The following is a 20311-nucleotide window of genomic DNA, read 5'->3' as shown; positions in this document are numbered from 1 at the left end:
AATAAATCAGCTGATGAATATTTCCAATGAAAGGAAGCGATGTGGGTCCGGGTGGGAAATTGCTGGCCTTTTGGAACTGACGCACTATCAGAATGGCTAGGAAAAAGGTGAGGAGTAAAATGAAAATCATTTTTTTTCTTTCTATGGTTTATCAATTGAATTTTTATGTTTACTATTGATTATATAAATGGCGGGAGAACTACAAACTACGCATTGAATTATCAATGACCCTATTCACTGACTAATTTGTCTACAAAACACGCTTTGACATCTTTGACATTTGAAAAATAATGGAGGAACAATCAATTGGATAGTCTTGTTTGTTAAAGTTTTTTTTGTTTTTGTTTCTCTTGTTGAAAAATAAACCGCCCAATTCCCAGGGGTCTTAATCAATCCGGAAATCACATTTTTCAAGAAATTTAAAGGTGGGGGGACAGGAGATTTTACGGGGGATTTTTGGGGCCAGAGTATGCATTCTACCGTGACGGTGTACAACGCTTAATGTCACTCTGCGTACAGCTGTCGTCCTCGCCTTTATGTATGCAATCGGGCGACCGCTTTTTCTTTGCCCGTGTAGCTCAGTCGGTAGCGGCACCGCACCCTCAATCCTCGCCCCAACAAGTTCAACTTTTCGAGGGGCATATTTAAACGAAATTTCGAGAACATTATTTTTTTCATGTCCCCCCACCTTTAAAAACTATAATCTCCAATCTAAAAATTTGAATGAGCATTGAAACATTCAAGAAATTGAGTTTCGTGTGCAGAACTCCTGTTATTTTTCAGGCATTACGACCGAATAGCTCGACAAGGCACTTTACAAGGTTTGGCGATGCATATTTTTTCAGACCGATTTTGCCGATCTTCGATAGATGGTCGATTTTTCACAATTTCAATTTTTTCTAGCTTACTTACAAATTGTATGGTTCTTGTAGCGATTATAGTCTTCATAGAACTTAACAGCTGATAAAACTAGAATTGAAAATCAACACGTCGGGAATAAAGTTACGAATAAAGTGTTTATTTCCGAAAAATATACAAAAAACCGTAATCGATTGCAAATTAATTGTTTACAGTCAAATTTTCACAAATTGCATTTCAAGCTTGAATGGTCTCTTGGCAAAACTATACGGCATCACTTCTTGCGTCGACAATTTTCCGTGGGGTTTGAAATTATAACGAAGCAGGAGATTTCCGAAAATCTGAAATAAAAACGATTATAATTTTGAAATCTATAAGTTTCAACTCACCAAGTACAGTTCGGATCTAGCCAGCGACTCCCCCAGGCATGCACGTTTTCCAACCCCAAACGGTATAACTTTCTGAAGAAGTGACTCATCGCGGACGAATCTTTCTGGATCGAATTTTTGGGGATCTTCAAAAACGGTTTCGTTGATATGGAGAGCGCTGAGTTGTGCGGTGACAAATGCTCCAGAATCCACCATATGTCCTCCCATATTAGTTGGTTCATGGTTGATTCTCCAGAAGTTGATGTTCAGGATTGATGCGTGGCGTTGAATTTCTGCGATCATCGCGTTCAGGTATGGTGTCTTGGGTCTATCGGATAAGCTGAGGTCACGAGATCCGTTTTCAGTGATCTTCATGAGTTCTACTCTAGCCTTTTCCATAACTTCAGGATGTAAGAGTAGCTGGTTGAATCCCGAAATTAGCGTTGTTGTTGTAGTCTCTTGTCCAGTAATCCACAAGTCAATGATCATAGTTTTCAGAGTCTCGATACTGGAAATTGTATGCTAAATTTAAAAAATAATTTTATATACTCACTTGAAATTTTTGTTCTCTCCATCTTTTTGGATTTTTAACAGAAAAGCATCAGAATAGTCTTGAATGTTGTTCTCATCGACAGAATACTGTCCTGATTTCATTTGAGCATATCTTAATACAGAAATTGGAGGATATCTCAACGTCTAATTTTACCTGGCTTCCGCTTCTTTGGCCACAAAGCCTGTGGTTTCGTCATTAAGGGAGATCAGATTATTATAACGTTTGCTAAAGAATGTCTTCAACACCCAGATGGGCACAGTCATGTCAAATGGGGTGAAAAGTTCGAAAGCAGAGTCCAGGGCGTTTTTGATTTTCAAAAACTCTCCTTTGGTATTTTTATCGAATCGTTTTCCAACTAGAATATTGTTGATGATACTTCCAACTGTTAAATCGAAGAATTCAGAGGCTTGTGTGGTGGTGACTCCATTCACAGCGGCTTTGTCAATGTCAGCGCATCTAAAGGTTCGAAAATCTTGTACAGAAGTTTTTATATTAACTTATGAGAATTGTGTGAATTCGGAAATTCAAGGCTCACATACTGATTCCATGAATAAACTAGGGTATGACATACCTTGCATTCAATTCCTCAATAATTTTCAACTCCATGACATCCTTCCCGACGCCCATGTTTCTGAACGTTTGCAATGCGAATCTCCTCATCTCTTGCCAATGATCGCCGTTTGTTGATAGCACTCCTTGATCTTCTAAACAAGCAGGTGTTATAGTTTCTACTACAGTAATCCTAACTTTTGATTTCTTGGAACAGGGGAGCATGGAACTTGTCTGCATATTTGTTGCCATTTTTCACAAACACTTCATGAGCAGTTTCATAGTCGACAATACTCACATGAGGGATTGGACCAACCCACAAGGTGAAAATTTTTCCGTAGCGCTAAAAAACAATTTTAGAATAAGATCTTCAGGTTAAGCTTACTTTTCTGAACAAGTCCAAAGTAGAAACAACACTCCCAGTTGACCAGAGATAATACACAATTTGGGGTAAATTTCCAATTAGAGGAAGAGAAACTGGTCCAGGTGGAAGACGGGACACTTTCTGGTATTGTCTTACGACCAACCAGGTGAGAAAGAAAGAAATTATCAAAACGAAGAACATTTTTCAAATTTAACGTCTTATCTGTTGGTTTATATAGAAGGTTAAAATCGTGTCCGTCGATCACATCTTATCAGGTGTTGGGGGCAACAAAGGCTTTATTCGCTACAGGAATCACAAAGTTGATCGAAAGAACACAAAATATTTAATTTGGATTGAAAGTGATCTCAAATTTTTGATTGGAGAAAAATCCATTTCCAAAACATAAAATTTCCACTCTTTGCATTTTTCGTACCATTTTTCAACCAAAATAGTTTAATTTTCATGTATTATACTAATTATACTCCTTTGCAGATTTTTTTATTGAGTTTACCTTTTTCAAAAACTTTTTTAGCCCGGCGGGCCTGGGTTCTCCAAATTTGAAAAAATTTTGAAATGTCAGAAATTTTTTCAAATTTGTTTCTGGAGATAGAACAGAGAACCAACCTATATGGGAGGACATATGATGGATTCTGGGGCACTGGTGACAGCTCAATTGATGTCCTCCACGTCAATGAAACCGTTTTTGAACATCCAGAGAAAATCGATCCACAGAGATTCATCAGGGATGAGAAGCTTCTTCAGAAAGTCATTCCGTTTGGAATAGGAAAGCGTACATGTCTCGGGGAGTCATTGTCAAGGTTCGAACTCCATTTAGTAGGTCTACAGACATTAAAAATAGAAAAATTGATTTGTTTCAGATATTTGGAAACCTCCTACTCCGATATAAACTCCAACCACATGGAGAGCTGTCAACAAAAAACCTTATGCCGTATAGTGCTGGAAAGCGACCATTCAAATTGGAAATGCAGTTTATCAACATTCTTTGTATTTTGTATTTGTTCACTTTTCTTTTAATGGTAATGTATTCATTTCAGTAAAAAATATAATGAAAAATAAAATCACAAAATAATATTTGCTCCTTCTGGAACCTCTTCCTCATCAATGACATTGAAAACAATAAACGAAGAATTCAACCTGACAGAAAGAACATTTTCAGAGTCAATTCCAAAGAACCAGGCTTTGTTAGATAGAATTCCTGTAAGAAATGGTGATCCGTATAAATCAATCAATGATTGCTCAGCGTTGAAATGATCGAATTTAATTTGACAGTAGTCCATGTGTGGGGGATTTAGGAACGTTTGAAAAGAGACTGTATTACTGAATTACTTGAAACCTACTGCTTTTTTTAGAGAATGTATTACTGTTTTGCTTGAAACTTACTTCTTTTAATTCTTCAAACATATCAATTGTGAGATTTGTATTTTCAATGTAGACTTTCTTGAAATGCTTGAAATTATGTAGAGGAGTCTCAAGAAACAGTTTGGCAGAGTGTAATTCTTTGGAATTTTTCCATTGGTCAGACTTCACTATTTTGTCCAGAACAAAATCTTCCAGTTTTTCCCCGTTGTCTTTGAAAAAGTCCATGTCCAATGTTTGGAGCCCAGTAGGATTGACGAATGGGAGAATGTTCAAAAGATGTTTTTGACAGCTAGCATGCATTGAGAAATACTCGACTTTCAGAGGATTTTTCCTGGTTTTCAAATAACTTTCAAAGTTTTCCATAAACTTTAAAATATCTTCAGATTGATTTTCAGTGGTTAAGCTGAATCTATCCAAGGCTCCGAAGTTCTTGGAATCTAAAAGGAGGTGAGCATCATGCAACGCAACTTCCACATGATCCGAATCTTGCATGATTTTTCCATCTGCTCCAGTCCATTTCATCAAACATCCAGTTTCATGTTTCTTGTAGGTTATTTTGGTTGTTCGATCTTTGAAACGTAAGGTTGTAATAATAGAATCACAGTTAAGATCCAGTTGGAAAACAGATAGCGTTGATTCAGGATTAATTCTGAAGATGGATTGGCGTAGATCAATACATACTTTTCGGAGACACTGACTGAAAATTTATTACTTTTTAGGGGAATAATAAGGACTTACACTGATAAATAATCCAACTTATCCATTATATGTTTTAAAGCAACATCTTGCATGTTTAGCAAAGTAGGCATTTTTGAAATGGAAAAAAATGGAAGATAACAGAAAAGTTTGTGAAGTGATGAGCGAAAAAAAAAAGTTAAAGAGCCTTATCACTCTCCTACATGACGTGTGTACACACATACAAGGCAAACTACATACATTTTTTTCAATCTATTTTCTTAAAGGTGGCGTCCGCTAAGTCCAAAATTTTTGAAATTTTTATATCAATCGATCCAAAATTTTGAGTCGGGAAGGAAACTCTCTTAGAGGATAGTCTGAAAATCACTCGTTCTTAAGATATATTTCAAAAACACGCCAGAAAAAATCAACGTAGAGGGTGCAGATTAGGGAGCTCGACAAGATGTTAAAAATTTTTTTAAAATCGAAATGACGAACTAAACAAAGCATAATTAAACACAAAGTTTAACAGAAACTTCCGTTTTTTTTTAGCTGAACAAGAAAAAGTTCTAAAATGATCGGCTCTAAAAATTCTAAAAAATTTGAATATCAAAAATATAAAATTTTCAAAACTGTTACATACAGTGGCGAACGTTAGTGAGTGTCACTCTATACTTGTGTTCTTAAACTTGTCCAATAAGTGAAAATTTTTTTGTTAAATGTAGCCGAATTTCCAACCAAACGTTACACGCGTTTTGAAACTCAATCAATTTCTATGTCTTCTGAATATTAACAGACGTGACGATGACTCCAGAAGCAAAAAAATTTTCCGTCAGAATTTTTTTAAAGGCCGGCTTCGTGATGAAAAATGCTTGGTGTTGATCGAATATATACCAAACAAAGTTTGAAGCGGTTTGGAACACTTGCTCTTGCGATGTGCTCACTAGAACATAAAAGGTATGGTTCAGGTGTTTGGCTATAACTCGGCTCAAAATTTGGCTACAACTCGGCTCCATGAGTACAGAGAATTGTTCTGGTTTTGTGGTTGTTGGTGGGTTTGTATCTTCTGAGTCGCAGACTACGTGTTCATCGTTTTTAGCTATATTCCTTGTATTTCATCAGCTGATTTTCCAACAAAAAAAAGACCATTTTAGGCCCATCGATGGATTTTCACAAAGAGGTGTCGCTCAAGCAAAGAAATGAGAATTTTCTGTGGATGAAATGATCGGTAAGTAGCAGTTTTTCAGCCTCGTAGTTCGAAATTTCTCAATAATTTTTTTTTCAACTTCTAGATCAAAAATCGAATTTTTCGCCATTTTCAGTTTTATGTCATTTTCGGACCTTTTGCACCAGGCTTTACGTCGTTTATTGTCATCCCATGGCCTAATTTTCCTATTTTCCAGCTATCAACAATGCCGAAGAACAAGGGAAAGGGAGGAAAGAACGAGAATGACTTGATGAAGCGTGAGCTCGACCTAAAAGAGGAAGGACAAGAGTACAGACAAATGTCCAAAATGCTCGGAAACGGTCATGTCCAAGTGTTCTGTTTCGACGGTAAGTGTCACATTCGTGGGAAGCTCCGGAAGAAGGTCTGGATCAACGTGGGAGATATTATATTGGTCGGCCTTCGTGATTATCAAGACGACAAGGGAGACGTTATTCTGAAGTACACTCCAGATGAGGCACGTCGTCTGAAAAACGAGGGATTGATTCCAGAGAGTGCTAAGGTGAATGCGAATGATGAGCAGGATGAAGGAGAGGTTGAGTTCTGTAAGTTATAGAATTAGGAAGAACCGTTTGAAATAAGCCGGTTTTTTTTCAGTGGATCGTGGGATGAGGCCGCTTCTGCCAAATCGTCATCAGACAGCGATTCGGATAAGGAAGGAGAGTCGGAAGAGGAGACAGAAGAGGAATCTGATGATGAGGATTCTGACGATTCTGAGAATGTTCGGGAAGAGAATCTAGCTGAGAACTCGTCGTGGAGGAAACCGAGGTGGAAAGAACAAGTACGGAAAAAGACGCTAGATAATTTTTGTTGATTTCCGCTGATTTCTCGTTAGTTTCCCCTCAAATTCACCTATAATTCTCCTGTTTTTTTCTGATTCTATTCTCCTTCTTTCTTTTGCCTCCTTTTTCTTTCTAAAAAAGTATTTCTTTACTGTTGTGCGAAAAATCTCGAATTTCATGGAATTTTTTAAGTTTGCTTTATTTTTTTTTCTGGAATTGTTCAATTATTTTTTCATCATTTTCAGTCTTTTTTGACAATTTTCGGTCGATTTTTAAGCATTCTTTGTCAATTTTTGACGGTTTTCGGCTACTTTCAGCATATTTTTGCCTATTTACAGCCCGTTTTTGCCAATTTACAGTTATTAACTGTTTAAAAGGGGGAATTTTTAAAAATAGACGATTTCACTGAAATTTTCTGTTTTTTGACGAGATAACAATGTTTTCCAGGTTCTTGACAGCATGTAATTCGTTTCTATGCGTTATTCTTCCGAAAAAAATTCGGAAAAACGCTGAAAAACTGATCAAAAACGCTGAAAAACTGATCAAAAAGAGCTAAAAGAGTACGCGCTAAACAACGCGCGGGTGCGGAGTGTAGTTTGCACACAAAGTATAGTGGGCGCGGAAGTCGCGAGATGTCGCCTGCTGCTGCGCAACACCCCCTCTTATAAGCGCGCGCGTTTCTGAAGGTATTCGGTTGAATTCATGTTTCGCTGAAAGGCTCTCGATGATCCCCATCGCCACGAACGTGGTGGCCGGGGATTTGGCAAAATTTTTTCGTCGCGTCCCGTCCGTCTGTCTAGTCAGTTAGATCAGTCGAGACGCGGGGACGGCAATTTTCGCCTTGGGCATGTGGGCAGTGCACGGGAGTGCTTGGCCATGTGGATGGGTAGGCCCATAAAAGAATAATCACTTTGGTGTCGCGTGGGTGTATGGACGTTGCGATTTACAGGTGGGGACTATACAACAAAAATTATTCGTCGGCCGAAGCGAAAACAGCTTGGTCGATCATTTTTGGCTGTTTTTCATATTTTACAATTGGACAAAAAATTGAAGGAAAAAAGCAAACATTACCGTAAAAACTGTAATGTAGGACCTGTAATAGCCACCTCCAATACAACACCGCCCTATGAGATAACGGAGGTACCAAAAATAAGATTTTCTGCTTTATTCAGAAGAATCTGAAAAAATCAAACCTTTTACTAAATTTTCTAATCTTATAATTGAGCAGAAAAACAGTTTTTGTTACCTTGTATCACCCCAAAAACCCATCTAAAAAATAGAACGCATGGCGCTATATTACAGGTTTTACGATAAGTTAATTTCGAGGTATCGTGATTTGGAGAAAACTCGAAAAAAGTCTGTGTGAGAAAATTGGAAACTACAGTCCGATATATTTAAATTCCAACCACATGAAGAGCTTACAACCAAAGAAATCTTTCCTTATAGTACTGGAAAGCGACCATTCAAGTTGGAAATGCAGTCTATCAAAATTTAACGCTCCTGTACTTTTAATGTATTTTATATTCTTTTAACTTTCGTTGTTTATAATCCATTCATTTCAAAATAAAACATCTTTAAAAAATACAATCATAAAATAATATTCATTCCTTTCGGGACTTCCCCCTCATCAATAACTTCAAAAACAATAAATGAAGAGTTCAACTTAACAGAAAGAACATTCTCAGAGTCAATTCCAAAGTATCAGGCTTTGTTAGATAGAATTCCTGTAAGAAATGGTGATCCGTATAAATCAATCAATGACTTCTCAGCCTTGAAATGGTCAAATTTTATTTGACACTACCTCATAGGTGGTGGATTTGGGAACGCCTGAAAAGAGACTGTATTACTGAATCATACGCATTGAAACTCACTTCTTTCAATACTACAACCAACTCCATTTTAATATTTTCAATTTTGGGATTTAGACATTTTTGAAATGCTTGAAATTGAGGAATATCACGAAACATTCACGTTTTTTGATGATTCATACGGACCACAATTTCTCATAGTTTCGGGACGGCCCGCGGGTCGGCCCGTCGAGAATTTTGCCGGGCCGGGCCGGGCCGATGAAGAGCCGGCCCAGCCCGAGGTCTGTACGAACGCTGATTTTTTTGAATTTTTTTTCGAAATTTTTGAAATTGTTTCAAACATATATGCAAAAACAAAATATTTCTGACTACTTTCTACTTTGTTAATTTTGTTAAAAAATGTAACGTTTTTTTCTTTTTTTATTCGAAAAAATTATCCAGTTTTTGATTGGAAATCTTTCAACAGTGGTAGGCGGGCCGGTCCGCGACCCTCGCCGGGCCGGGCCGAGAAAATTCGTCTACCGGCCCGGCCCGGCCTTTTGCAACTATGCAATCTACTATTTTTTTTGAAGTTGCCGCGCAGCTTTCGCAACCGTAGCTCAGCTAGCGACCCGGCAACAACCGGACTCCAACGGTGATCTCACACCCACAAGTATCTTTTCTCATGTCACAAAGTTGAGAAAATAATATCAATGTTGACCAACTAGAGAACATTGGTATTTTTTTCAACTCCAAGTTTCTTTCTAGTCTATTGATAAATTCTATAGTTCCTGTAACGAATATAGTCTTTAGAGCGCTTAAAAAGTGATAAGACGCCAGTTTTTGACCAATAAACCTAACCTCCTTTATATACCGACTGATAAGTTGTTCAATTTGAAGAATGTTCTTCATTTTGGTAATTTCTTTTGTTCTAACCTGGTTAGTCGTAAGACAATACCAGAAAGTGTCCCGTCTTCCACCTGGACCAGTTTCTCTTCCTCTAATTGGAAATTTACCCCAAATTGTGTATTATCTCTGGTCAACTGGGAGTGTTGTTTCTACTTTGGACTTGTTCAGAAAAGTGAGTTTGATTTGAGCAAATTTTACAAAAACTTGTCAAAATTCAGCGATATGGAAACATTTTCACATTGTGGGTTGGTCCAATCCCTCATGTCAGCATTGCCGACTACGAAACTGCTCATGAAGTTTTTGTGAAAAATGGCAACAAATATGCAGACAAGTTCCATGCTCCCCTGTTCCAAGAAATCAAAAGTGAGAATTACTGTAGTATAAGCTATCATATCTGCTTGTTTAGACGATCGAGGAGTGGTGGTAACAAACGGCGATCATTGGCAAGAGTTGAGGAGATTTGCGTTGCAAACATTAAGAAACATGGGTGTTGGGAAGGATGTCATGGAATTGAAAATTGTTGAGGAATTGAATGCAAGGTATGTCATACACTATTTTGTTTATACAAGTTGTATGTGAGACTTATAAACGTCGTAAACAAAAAAATAACCTTCTCAGATGCGCTGACATTGACGAAGCCGCTGTGAATGGAGTCACCACCACACAAGCCTCTGAATTCTTCGATTTAACAGTTGGAAGTATCATCAATAATATTCTATTTGGAAAACGATTCGATAAAAATACGAAAGGAGAGTTTTTGAAAATCAAAAACGCCTTGGATTCTGCTTTCGAACTGTTCACCCCGTTCGACATGACTGTGCCCATCTGGGTGTTGAAGACATTCTTTAGCAAACGTTATAATAATCTGATCACTATGACTGATGAAACCACGAGCTTCGTGGCCAAAGAAGCTGAGACCAGGTGAGATTCGGCTTTGAGCAATACTCTGGATTTTTTTCAGATACGCTCAAACGAAATCAGGGCAATATTTTATCGATGAGAACAACATTCAAGACTATACTGATGCATTCCTGTTAAAAATCCAAAAAGATGGAGAGAACAAAGATTTCAAGTGAGTGTATGAAGTGTTGATTATTTTTAAACATACAATTTCCAGTATCGAGACTCTCAAAACTATGATCATTGACTTGTGGATTACTGGACAAGAGACTACAACAACAACGCTAATTTCGGGATTCAACCAGCTACTCTTACATCCTGAAGTTATGGAAAAGGCTAGAGCAGAACTCATGAATATCACTGAAAACGAATCTCGTGACCTCAGCTTATCCGATAGACCCAAGACACCATATCTAAACGCGATGATCGCAGAAATTCAACGCCACGCATCAATCCTGAACATCAACTTCTGGAGAATCAACCATGAACCAACCTATATGGGAGGACATATGGTTGATTCTGGAACATTTGTCACCGCACAACTCAGCGCTCTCCATATCAACGAAACAGTTTTTGAAAATCCCCAAAAATTCGATCCAGAAAGATTCATCCGCGATGAGTCACTTCTTCAGAAAGTTATACCGTTTGGGGTTGGAAAACGTGCATGCCTGGGGGAGTCGCTGGCTAGATCCGAACTGTACTTGGTGAGTTGAAACTTATAGATTTCAAAATTATAATCGTTTTTATTTCAGATTTTCGGAAATCTCTTGCTTCGTTATAATTTCAAGCCGCACGGAAAACTGTCGACTGTTGAAGTGCTACCGTACAGTTTTGTCAAGAGACCATTCAAGCTTGAAATGCAATTCGTGAAGATTTGAATGTGAACAGTTATTTTCGGATAATTTACCGTTTTCTTTTATATTTCTGGAAATAAACACTCAATTTTTTTTACTTTGATCTCATTCATATTTCATTTCAATTTGAATCATAAGATTAGAAAGAAAACATTATTTCAGCAAAAATTTCACTTGCGATTAATGAAAAACCAAACCTACCAAATAAACAAAACTGCAAACAAAAAATGACATATTCTGAAATTTTAAAAAAATTTTAAATGTTTGGAAGCAAGCACAATGAACGATATTTTTATGGAAACTCTCAAAAAATTCGAAAAAAAACAGGCAAATCTTAAATCACAGAAAACTTTTTTAAAAGGTATTTTGAGAGGAGTGAGAACTTGTTTATAAAGAGCCTATCTTGCTATTCTACTTTTTTTGAAGGATATAGTGAAGGGTTTTTGAAATGGAGGACTTTTGTAGGAAACGAGTCAGCTTACTGTAGAGGAATAATTGCAAAGGAGGACGGTCGAAAAATTAGTCTTTAAACAAATGGTACGGTCACCAAAATTCGAATGATGTCTTTCCGTTGAGATGCTTTGGATGTCAAATATACCGGAAATTATGCTCTCAAAACTCTATTTCTTGAACGTTTAAATTTTCAGTCAAATTACTAGATTGAAGTTTGTAGTTTTTTGATAACTTTAATTTTTCCTCCATTATTTTTCAAATGTCAAAGATGTCAAAGCGTGTTTTGTAGACAAATTAGTCAGTTATAAGGGTCATTGTAATAACACTCTGTGTAGTTTGTAGCCTTCCCGCCGTTTATATAATAGTAAACAGTAACAAAATCATACCGCTGAAAGAAAAATGATTTTCATTTTACTCCTCACCACTTTCCTAGCCATTCTGATAGTTCGCCAGTACCAGAAGGCTAAGAAATTCCCTCCGGGACCCACTTCACTTCCTTTCATTGGAAATATTCATCAGCTAATTTACTATTGTTGGAAACACAAGGGAGTTGTCCCTGCATTTGATTATTTTCGACAAGTAAGTCACATGCATCAGGAAATGAATCAATAAATTACTCTAGACCTATGGAGATGTGTTTACTCTTTGGTTGGGACCAATTCCTCATGTAAGTATTTGTGATTATGAGACCTCTCAAGAAGTTTTTGTGAAAAACGGAAATAAGTACAAAGATCGATTCTTGCCGCCGATATTTGAACATGTTAGTGGTAAGTGACCAATTTTCAGTGTTATTTTTATTCAGAAAACGCATTTTTTAGAAAATCTTGGCTTGGTTTCCGCGAATGGGGAATCTTGGGCAGAAATGAGAAGATTTGCATTGGGTGCTTTTAGAACTATGGGCGTTGGACGGGATCTGATGGAGGAGAGAATTTTAGCAGAGTTGGATGCAAGGTATTTTGGAAGAAATTTATTGAACGCAGCTCAACTGATTTTTCAGATGTGCCAAAATTGATGCCGATGCTGTAAACGGAAAAACCATAGTTCATACTACGGAATTTTTCGATCTCACAGTTGGCAGCGTTATCAACAGTGTACTCATTGGAAAACGATTTGATTCTCATAACAAGGACGAGTTTTTGAAACTCAAAGGACTCATAGATTCAGCTGCAGACTTGTTCACTATTTTTGACCTCACTGTTCCAATATGGTTGCTCAAAAAATTGTGTCCTGAACGGTATGCAAAAATCGTTGAATCTCAAGTAGAAATAATCAATTTTGTATCTCGAGAAGCGAATGAGAGATATGAAAAAGTGAAAAGCGGAGAGTTTACTATCAACTCAGAGGATCCACAGGACTTCGTAGAAGCTTACCTGGCAAAAATGGAACAAGAGAAGGAGAAAGGAACAACCAATTTGTACACAATGGAATGCTTGAAACACGTGATTGGAGATTTGTGGTTGGCTGGACAGGACACTACTGCAACAACACTGGTTTCTGGATTCAATCAGTTTGTGAATCATCCAGAAGTTGTGAAGAAGTGTCGTGAAGAACTGATGAAACTGACAGATAACGGATCAAGACCCTTAAGTTTAAAGGATAGAGCAGAATCTCATTATTTGAATGCGACGATAGCCGAAATCCAGAGACATGCTTCAATTCTAAATGTTAACTTTTGGAGGTACAACCACGAGGCCACCACCATCAAAGGATATCCAGTGGATTCTGGATCAGTGATCACAGCTCAACTTGGAGCACTTCATGTCAACAATGACATTTTCAAAAATGCAGAAAAATTCTACCCAGAAAGGTTTATTGAAGACCCGAAACTCTTGAATCAAGTGATTCCATTTGGAATTGGAAAACGTTCCTGTGTAGGGGAGAATATTGCTAGATCGGAGATCTATTTGGTAAGGTGATGATTAGTGATTATCAGTTGTTAATCATATAAGTTTTCAGATGATTGGAAATTTGTTGCTCCGGTATGACATCAAACCGTTTGGAGATGTACCATCCACAGAGGACAAACTACCGTATAGCGCTGGAAAATTGCCAGACAAAACTGTGAAACTCGAATTTTGTAAATTATAGAGTTCCTTTTGAAAACTAGTATTGTGAACAATTGAATGCTAAAAATTAATGGTCGATAAATTACAGTTTTTTGTGTCAATTTCCGGTAATAAACACCTCATTGATCTCTTTATTGGCTGGTAAGACACAGTCAGTTTTAGAATTTTTTGAAAACGTTGGGCTTTGGCGGCTTCAGAAGTGACAGAGTTATATTCAGAGTTTCAGAGTTGTTAGTTGAACACTATTTTTAGAATCAAAGTTTCTCAATGATTTGTTCCCCAACAGCGAGTTCCACATACCTGAAAATAATGCTTTTTTAATCACTAGCGCCATCTTACTTTTTACAACAAAGTTAAAAGTTAGAGGCCCTCCTATTACAGGGCTTACAGTACCTGGAAAACTAATGTTCTAAACAACTGGCGATGATGACGCTTCAATGTGTTTGAAAATTTCTGTATGGTTTGCTCCAACTTCTCTTGCATATTCCACCCACAGTACACCATGATACCATATTGCAAAGTCATTATCAATGATACTGAAGCTGTGTACATTACTGAGTTCCAACGAATAGATCCATCTCTTGGATGGAAATATAAAACTGACTATGAAAGAATTGGAATCTCGGCTCTTATGAGAATGGAAAATAAAATAAGCTTATCATAAAGAGCCGGAACTTCCTCAATAGCAACATTGTAACAAAAACGCAATTCGTGAAAATGAAAAAAAAAAAACCATTTACCTACCTCTACCTCTCATTTATTGCTCCAAGACCCTTTAAGAAAACGTGAGAAGCGAAGCGACGAACCAGTAAAAACCTAATTTAAATCGCGCCGAAGGCGCACCAGCTTGCTAGTTATAAATATATTTTTACTGAATTCATCAAAAATAGCTTTTGTGATTTGTTTCCAATTCATCACAAAACACAACGCTGTTTGTGAACTTAACAGGCAGAGAACACATTCATCTACCTGTTGTCTCTTATCGGCAAACACTCCCTCGCATCTCTTTTTTTTTCTGTAGTACTTAGAAAATAAATTGGTCGTAGAAGAATGATCATCGTGTATATAAAACGACGGAACAGGTAAGATTTGCACTTCCACTCAAACAAAAAATGCTATTCCTCCTGATTTTCGTAACTACTCTAGCAATCTGGACAGTCTACTTGTGGAGAGCTACACAGAGGCTTCCCAAAGGTATGAAATTCATTAAAGTTTGAAATGTAGAGGTACCTATACATTCTAGGTCCTTTCCCACTTCCGCTTATTGGAAATTTCCACCAACTCGCCTATACATGCTGGAAGGCTGGAGGTACTGTCGCTGGCTTTCACGAGTTCAAAAAACAATATGGCAAAGTTTTCACGATATGGTTGGGTCCACAACCAACAGTACACATTACGGATATCGAGATTGCACAAGAGACCCATGTCAAAAGAGCCAACGTTTTTGGACATCGGTACTCAAATGGGGGGACGGATTACATCAGAGAGGGTCGCGGGATCGTTGCTTCAAATGGAGAGTTTTGGCAGGAACACAGAAGGTTCGCATTGAAGACGTTGAGAGATTTCGGGTTGGGAAGGAATTTAATGGAGGAGAAGATTATGGAGGAGTATAGATACAGGTATTTTATGACAGTTGATTCAATACAGTTGATCCAGTCGGGATTTTTAGATTTCAAGACTTCAAGAAGACTAACTTCAAGAATGGAGGAATCGAGGTGCACTCTGATTCTTGCTTCAACCTCCTAGTTGGATCCATTATTAACACTTTGCTGGTATCCGAGAGGTTCGAGCAGAATGATGCGGATTTTGAGAAGTTGCTGGAAACTGGGACAGTTGCCCTAGAAAAAATGTCTGTTCTTGATTCATTTGTTCCTTTGTGGCTTATGAAATCACGTGCATGGCAGTGGAGGACGAAAAAAGTTTTTGGACCATTTGAATTTGTTCATGGTTTGGTTGAAAGAAAGATTCAACAAAGGTACGGCTTTATTTCAGTGAAGGGGTCCCAAACAATTTCAGGAGACCCTAATAAAGAAAAGAGGGTGACCTATATTTTTTCAAGATCCCCTAAAATACCTACCTTGAGATCCCTAAACTGGATAAAAACCGAAGTGGCTCATTAATGGTGGTCGAATATAGTCACTGGTTGTTTTTTCAGAGTTAAAGAAATCGAAAGTGGCGAGCACACAATGAGCGAGACAGGCGAAGATTTTGTGGATGCATTTTTGATCAAGATGGAGAAAGATAAAAAGGATGGAGTGAAAGATTCAACATTTACGTAAGGGTGTTATTCTGAACTTTCCGATTCCCCAAATGCGGCATTCCAGTCTCGAAAACCTCGCAATCGACTTGTATGATCTATGGCTAGCCGGTCAGGAGACAACATCAACAACTATGGTTTGGGCATGTGCTTGTCTTCTAAATCACCCAGAAGTTGTCGGAGAGTTGAAGAGGGAACTCGTTGGGGTTACTGGAGGCACCAGAGCACTGTCATTGACAGATAAACCAAACACACCGTTTTTGAATGCTACAATTAATGTCAGTAAGTTCTAGATGTTGTTTTTACAACTCACAAAAATGTAGGAAGTCCAACGCATTGCTTCTATTCTCAACAGTAACCTATTTCGTCAACTTGAAGAGGATACAGTTATCGATGGCCAGCCCGTGTCTGCTGGAGCACTTGTTACCGTTCAACTCTCTGCTCTTCATACCGATGAAGCCGTGTTCAAGAATCATACCAAGTTTGACCCGAAGAGTCTCATGAAAAACAGAAATTTGGAAAAGAATTTGATCCCATTTGGTATTGGTAAGCGATCCTGTCCCGGGGAGTCGTTGGCTAGAGCAGAGTTGTATTTGGTAAGTTAACTAATCTTGTTCACATGATTTTGTTTTTCGGAGAACGCACTTAGGTTCACAACAGCGTGAGCATTAGACCCACTAGCTCGACACACCGAAAGCCTTGAATAGTTAAAAGACTTTTCTCAGATAACCGGAAACCTGATCCTGGACTTTGATCTGGAACCCGTTGGACCAGCGCCAGAAATCAAGACAACTGCTCCATTTGGATTGATGAAGAGACCTCCGAGCTATGATATAAGATTTGTTCCGATTGAAAAGTGAATTTCTCCCTGACGGAAGTTTTCTAGTTTTGTTCATGTATAAAACACTTTCTTTTTTATTTCAAAAGTATGAGAATAGGACAATGTTACGAGCATAATTTATGGTATTAGCGCTAATGTTGAACATTTTTGATTTTTCTGTTCAAAATGAACAAATTTCGCAACATTTTTTGCAAAAAATCATTGGCGGAATTTGAGAGTCTGAAGCCGGAAGTGAAACTGATTTTCCGGAAGTCGGAAGTCGGAAGACGGAAGAAAAATTTCGAACTAGGAAGTCGGAAGTCGGAATTCCTGACAACTCTGAGCTGCACCCTCCCTCCTTCATAAAGCTTTTCAAAATTTTCTCTAAATTGGCTCATTCATAGAATCAAGAATGAGCTTTTGCGTAACAATAGTCGCTACTTCGAGAAAAATTGATCGGAAATAATGCGATTTACGCGAGTAAGACATAAGGAAGACACATATCGTACAAGAAAGTAAGAAACATTTATTGGATAAAAACGTTCTAAAAAATGTCCTGAACCATTTCTGGTTCCGAAAACTGAACATTGAAAATATCAAAGGTTTTAGCGATTTCCAATTTTTCTCTTTTTTCTCTCAATACACCAAAAAGCGAATTATTGACTTTCATCATTTTCACAACTCGATCCGAGTATCTTGGATGACCAATTTGTGTATAATAATCATGTAAATCATCAGCCACAGTTTTCAGCAAATTTTCAGAAATTTCAGCATATTCTCCACCCAATCGTTTTGCAGCAAAGGAAAACGAGAGTTGTGCCAGCATATAATTGAATTCAACATCCGTCGGATTCAAATCCAGAATTAATGGGATTGTAGTGAAAATGGACAAGTTTTCAGAGCATTCGATGAAACTGGAAAAATCGATAAATCATCAATTTGATATAACATTTAGATTACTATGCAATTTGCTCTACGCTATATTCTGTAATCCATTCCACATTTAGTTTGACAGTTTTCAAATCCAAACTGATGTCGTGTGTCATGTAAATACAAGTTGGATCCGTGAGCTTTTGACTTCGGAGATAGGCAGCCGACCGGACCAGACTTTTCAGACGATTCCATATGTGCCAGATGGTTTTTAAAAATTTTAGCTGAAAAATAAACATTACCGGTAAATCTGATATGCAACAACGTATTGTTTAGTCGATTTATGGGCATTTTGATTATTTTCAGGCGTCAGGATCTTGGCTGTTAGATTTCCAATCACTTTGAAAATTTCGCATTCATAGAATTTTTGGAAAGTTTATTGTTGTTCAAATATTTGCCAATATCTGAAAAAAACCCTATTTTTCTCATGTTTTCATTACAAAAGCAAACAAAAGGTCTTTCAGAAATTGGCAAATGGCTAAAAAACTTGGAGTTTTCAATAAACTCTGTAAATGCAAATCTCTGTAGCGCCCTCTCCCGATGGCACGACCTTATGTATTAGCCTAGCGGGTCACATGGAGCTACGTCATCGGAAGCCTACAGTCACCCAATACACCGAGGAAACGTCTCTAGACCTGTCAAGCTGCCCACAGGAGTCTGCGTGTCCCACCATCGCGCACACTCTCGCCCACCAGGAGGTGCGCTCCACTGAGACTGCTCTACAGGACCTGCGCCGAATGGGACAACAACCGCCAACCAGGACCAGACGCACTCTCTCCATTCTCTATGATCTCTCCTTTCCTTGTCTCTGCGTCTCTCGCATCACTTATCACTGATTCATTGTAATCATTATCTGACCAGTTCTTCCATCCTGCAGTCTTGTAGGATGGTTGTTCCGTTCACTCGCTCCTTCCGGTAACTGACACTAACATTTACTAATACGTACTTGCCCAGCAAGGTCCTATATGGCCCAGCTTGTACTATGATGAACCCAATGTGATACAATCCTTGTCTACTAAACACTCACAACGTCTGCTACATAACAGTCACGGTTTGCTAGGAGTGTGGACTCATCACCCCTCAATACTAAACCGCGACAAGGTCTGTTTTACATCCTCCAAAAATTAGAAAGTGATTGGAAACTTGACAGCCGATTACTTTTTTTTTCAAAATGAAAATTTTCCAAACTCACTTTAACACTCAATCCAAGCTCTTGAAATTCGCCAAAATAAGTAAGCCATCTTGCCACTGAAAGTAGGTCATTCTCCCAAATAATGAAAGATTCTCGGATTCCAACAGTTGTTATTTTATTATAATCATAACTTTTGAGTTCTCGGAACTCGCCGAGATTCATAAAACGGCTCATTTTTTGTAAGCGATTACGATCTACAAAATTTTGATGATATTGCAGAATTAGTTTGGCCTTTTCCAGAAGATTCGAAAGATCAACAAAATTCGGCGTAGGTTTGGGCCGTTCTGGATCACAGAAAAGCAAAAAATCGGGTCTTCCAACAAACATTTCTATCGAAGGAGTGAAAAATTCCGAAGTTTTTATTCGGTCCCGATTGAATTGGAAATCTGAGAAATGTTGGAAATGGAGCGCCATTGCAATGTAGTAACTCACTTTTATTGCTCATACCGACTTCTTTGCACTTTTCTAATCTACATTTTTTGCATCTTTGTATTTTGCATATTCCAACTCCTGTCCGACATTTCAAAAATGTATTTTCTCGTGCACCGATTCTTCTGAAAATTCAAAATTGACCTTTTTCGAAAAAAAATTGGCTCACCTATAAAATACTGCACATGCTCGACAAGTCGTTGCTCCAAAATGAGTGCCATGCGATTTTTCTCCACAAACTCGACACAAGTTCGGAGACATACTTTTCCCCTGAATTGAATGAATTGAAAAAAAAATGACGGAATGGAAACGATAGAAAAAACCTGTTTGATGATGAAACAAGGTTTTTGATGGAGACAGTTAGAGAAGCAGACAAAAAAATAATGTGACTTCCTCTCGAGACTACAAAATTCCAAGGTTTTTTTTGGTTGAGACGCAGGCAGATTTTGAAAAGATCTGTCTGTTTCCATCGTATGCGTTTTGTTTCGTTTCACCGCTTCGAGATGCAGTGGCGAACATTAGTGAGTGTCACTCTATACTTTTGTTCATAACTTTGCTCAAACGTTACCAAAAAACAGAAATTGTGTATGTATATTGTAGAAAAATCAAATACACACATTCTCTCAAAATATGAGAAAATTTGGATCATTTTGAGCCGAGTTATAGCGAAACCCCTTAACCATACCTTTTATGCTTCCTTGAGCATATCTCTAGAGCAAGTGTTCCAAACAGCTTTTAATTTTTTCTGGTATATATTTAATCTACATTAAACATTTTTCATTACAAATCCAATCTTTAATGGGGTTATGCACGTAATAAATTTGCAATAAAATGGCAAATAAATACACAAAAATACTATGCAGATACGCAAATAAATTAATTTATTTGCATCCAAAAAACGAATATAATTGAACTATTGGCCGTGGAAATTTCCTCTCAAAATTTTTTCTCGAGAAAAAT

The 20311-nt window shown here is 37.7% G+C and overlaps 7 protein-coding genes across 7 annotated transcripts in view; 5 read left to right on the top strand and 2 right to left on the bottom strand.

Moving 5' to 3' along the window:
- CBG01387 overlaps positions 1 to 20311 on the bottom strand; it is a gene marked incomplete at both ends in the record, with an annotated part of 35945 nt that overhangs the window by 914 nt on the left and 14720 nt on the right. The window lies entirely within an intron of this gene.
- Positions 1074 to 4881, bottom strand: CBG01388 (the record flags this gene model as incomplete). The annotated part of the gene is made up of 8 exons (XM_002636091.1): positions 1074 to 1199; positions 1248 to 1734; positions 1780 to 1890; positions 1933 to 2235; positions 2351 to 2483; positions 2527 to 2671; positions 4094 to 4769; positions 4811 to 4881. The coding sequence occupies 8 exons, from the start codon at positions 4879 to 4881 to the stop codon at positions 1074 to 1076; spliced, it is 2052 nt and encodes a 683-aa protein (XP_002636137.1).
- CBG01389 lies at positions 6160 to 6786 on the top strand (the record flags this gene model as incomplete). The annotated part of the gene is made up of 2 exons (XM_045236879.1): positions 6160 to 6521; positions 6570 to 6786. The coding sequence occupies 2 exons, from the start codon at positions 6160 to 6162 to the stop codon at positions 6784 to 6786; spliced, it is 579 nt and encodes a 192-aa protein (XP_045091825.1).
- CBG01390 lies at positions 9443 to 11228 on the top strand (the record flags this gene model as incomplete). Its single annotated transcript, XM_002636093.1, has 7 exons — positions 9443 to 9622; positions 9669 to 9813; positions 9857 to 9989; positions 10069 to 10371; positions 10412 to 10522; positions 10568 to 11054; positions 11103 to 11228. 7 exons carry the CDS (start codon positions 9443 to 9445, stop codon positions 11226 to 11228), a joined length of 1485 nt encoding a protein of 494 aa, XP_002636139.1.
- On the top strand, positions 12057 to 13745 carry Cbr-cyp-35B2 (the record flags this gene model as incomplete). Its single annotated transcript, XM_002636094.1, has 5 exons — positions 12057 to 12236; positions 12280 to 12424; positions 12476 to 12608; positions 12655 to 13564; positions 13614 to 13745. The coding sequence occupies 5 exons, from the start codon at positions 12057 to 12059 to the stop codon at positions 13743 to 13745; spliced, it is 1500 nt and encodes a 499-aa protein (XP_002636140.1).
- Positions 14836 to 16840, top strand: CBG01392 (the record flags this gene model as incomplete). Its single annotated transcript, XM_045236878.1, has 7 exons — positions 14836 to 14917; positions 14967 to 15342; positions 15393 to 15698; positions 15879 to 15998; positions 16048 to 16258; positions 16304 to 16576; positions 16706 to 16840. The coding sequence occupies 7 exons, from the start codon at positions 14836 to 14838 to the stop codon at positions 16838 to 16840; spliced, it is 1503 nt and encodes a 500-aa protein (XP_045091826.1).
- CBG01393 lies at positions 18306 to 18566 on the top strand (the record flags this gene model as incomplete). Its single annotated transcript, XM_002636096.1, has 1 exon — positions 18306 to 18566. One exon carries the CDS (start codon positions 18306 to 18308, stop codon positions 18564 to 18566), a length of 261 nt encoding a protein of 86 aa, XP_002636142.1.

Source organism: Caenorhabditis briggsae, assembly GCF_000004555.2.
Source record: "Caenorhabditis briggsae complete genome, chrV, whole genome shotgun sequence".
In the NCBI taxonomy this organism is placed as follows: domain Eukaryota; kingdom Metazoa; phylum Nematoda; class Chromadorea; order Rhabditida; family Rhabditidae; genus Caenorhabditis; species Caenorhabditis briggsae.
This window is presented reverse-complemented; position numbering and strand designations above follow the sequence as displayed.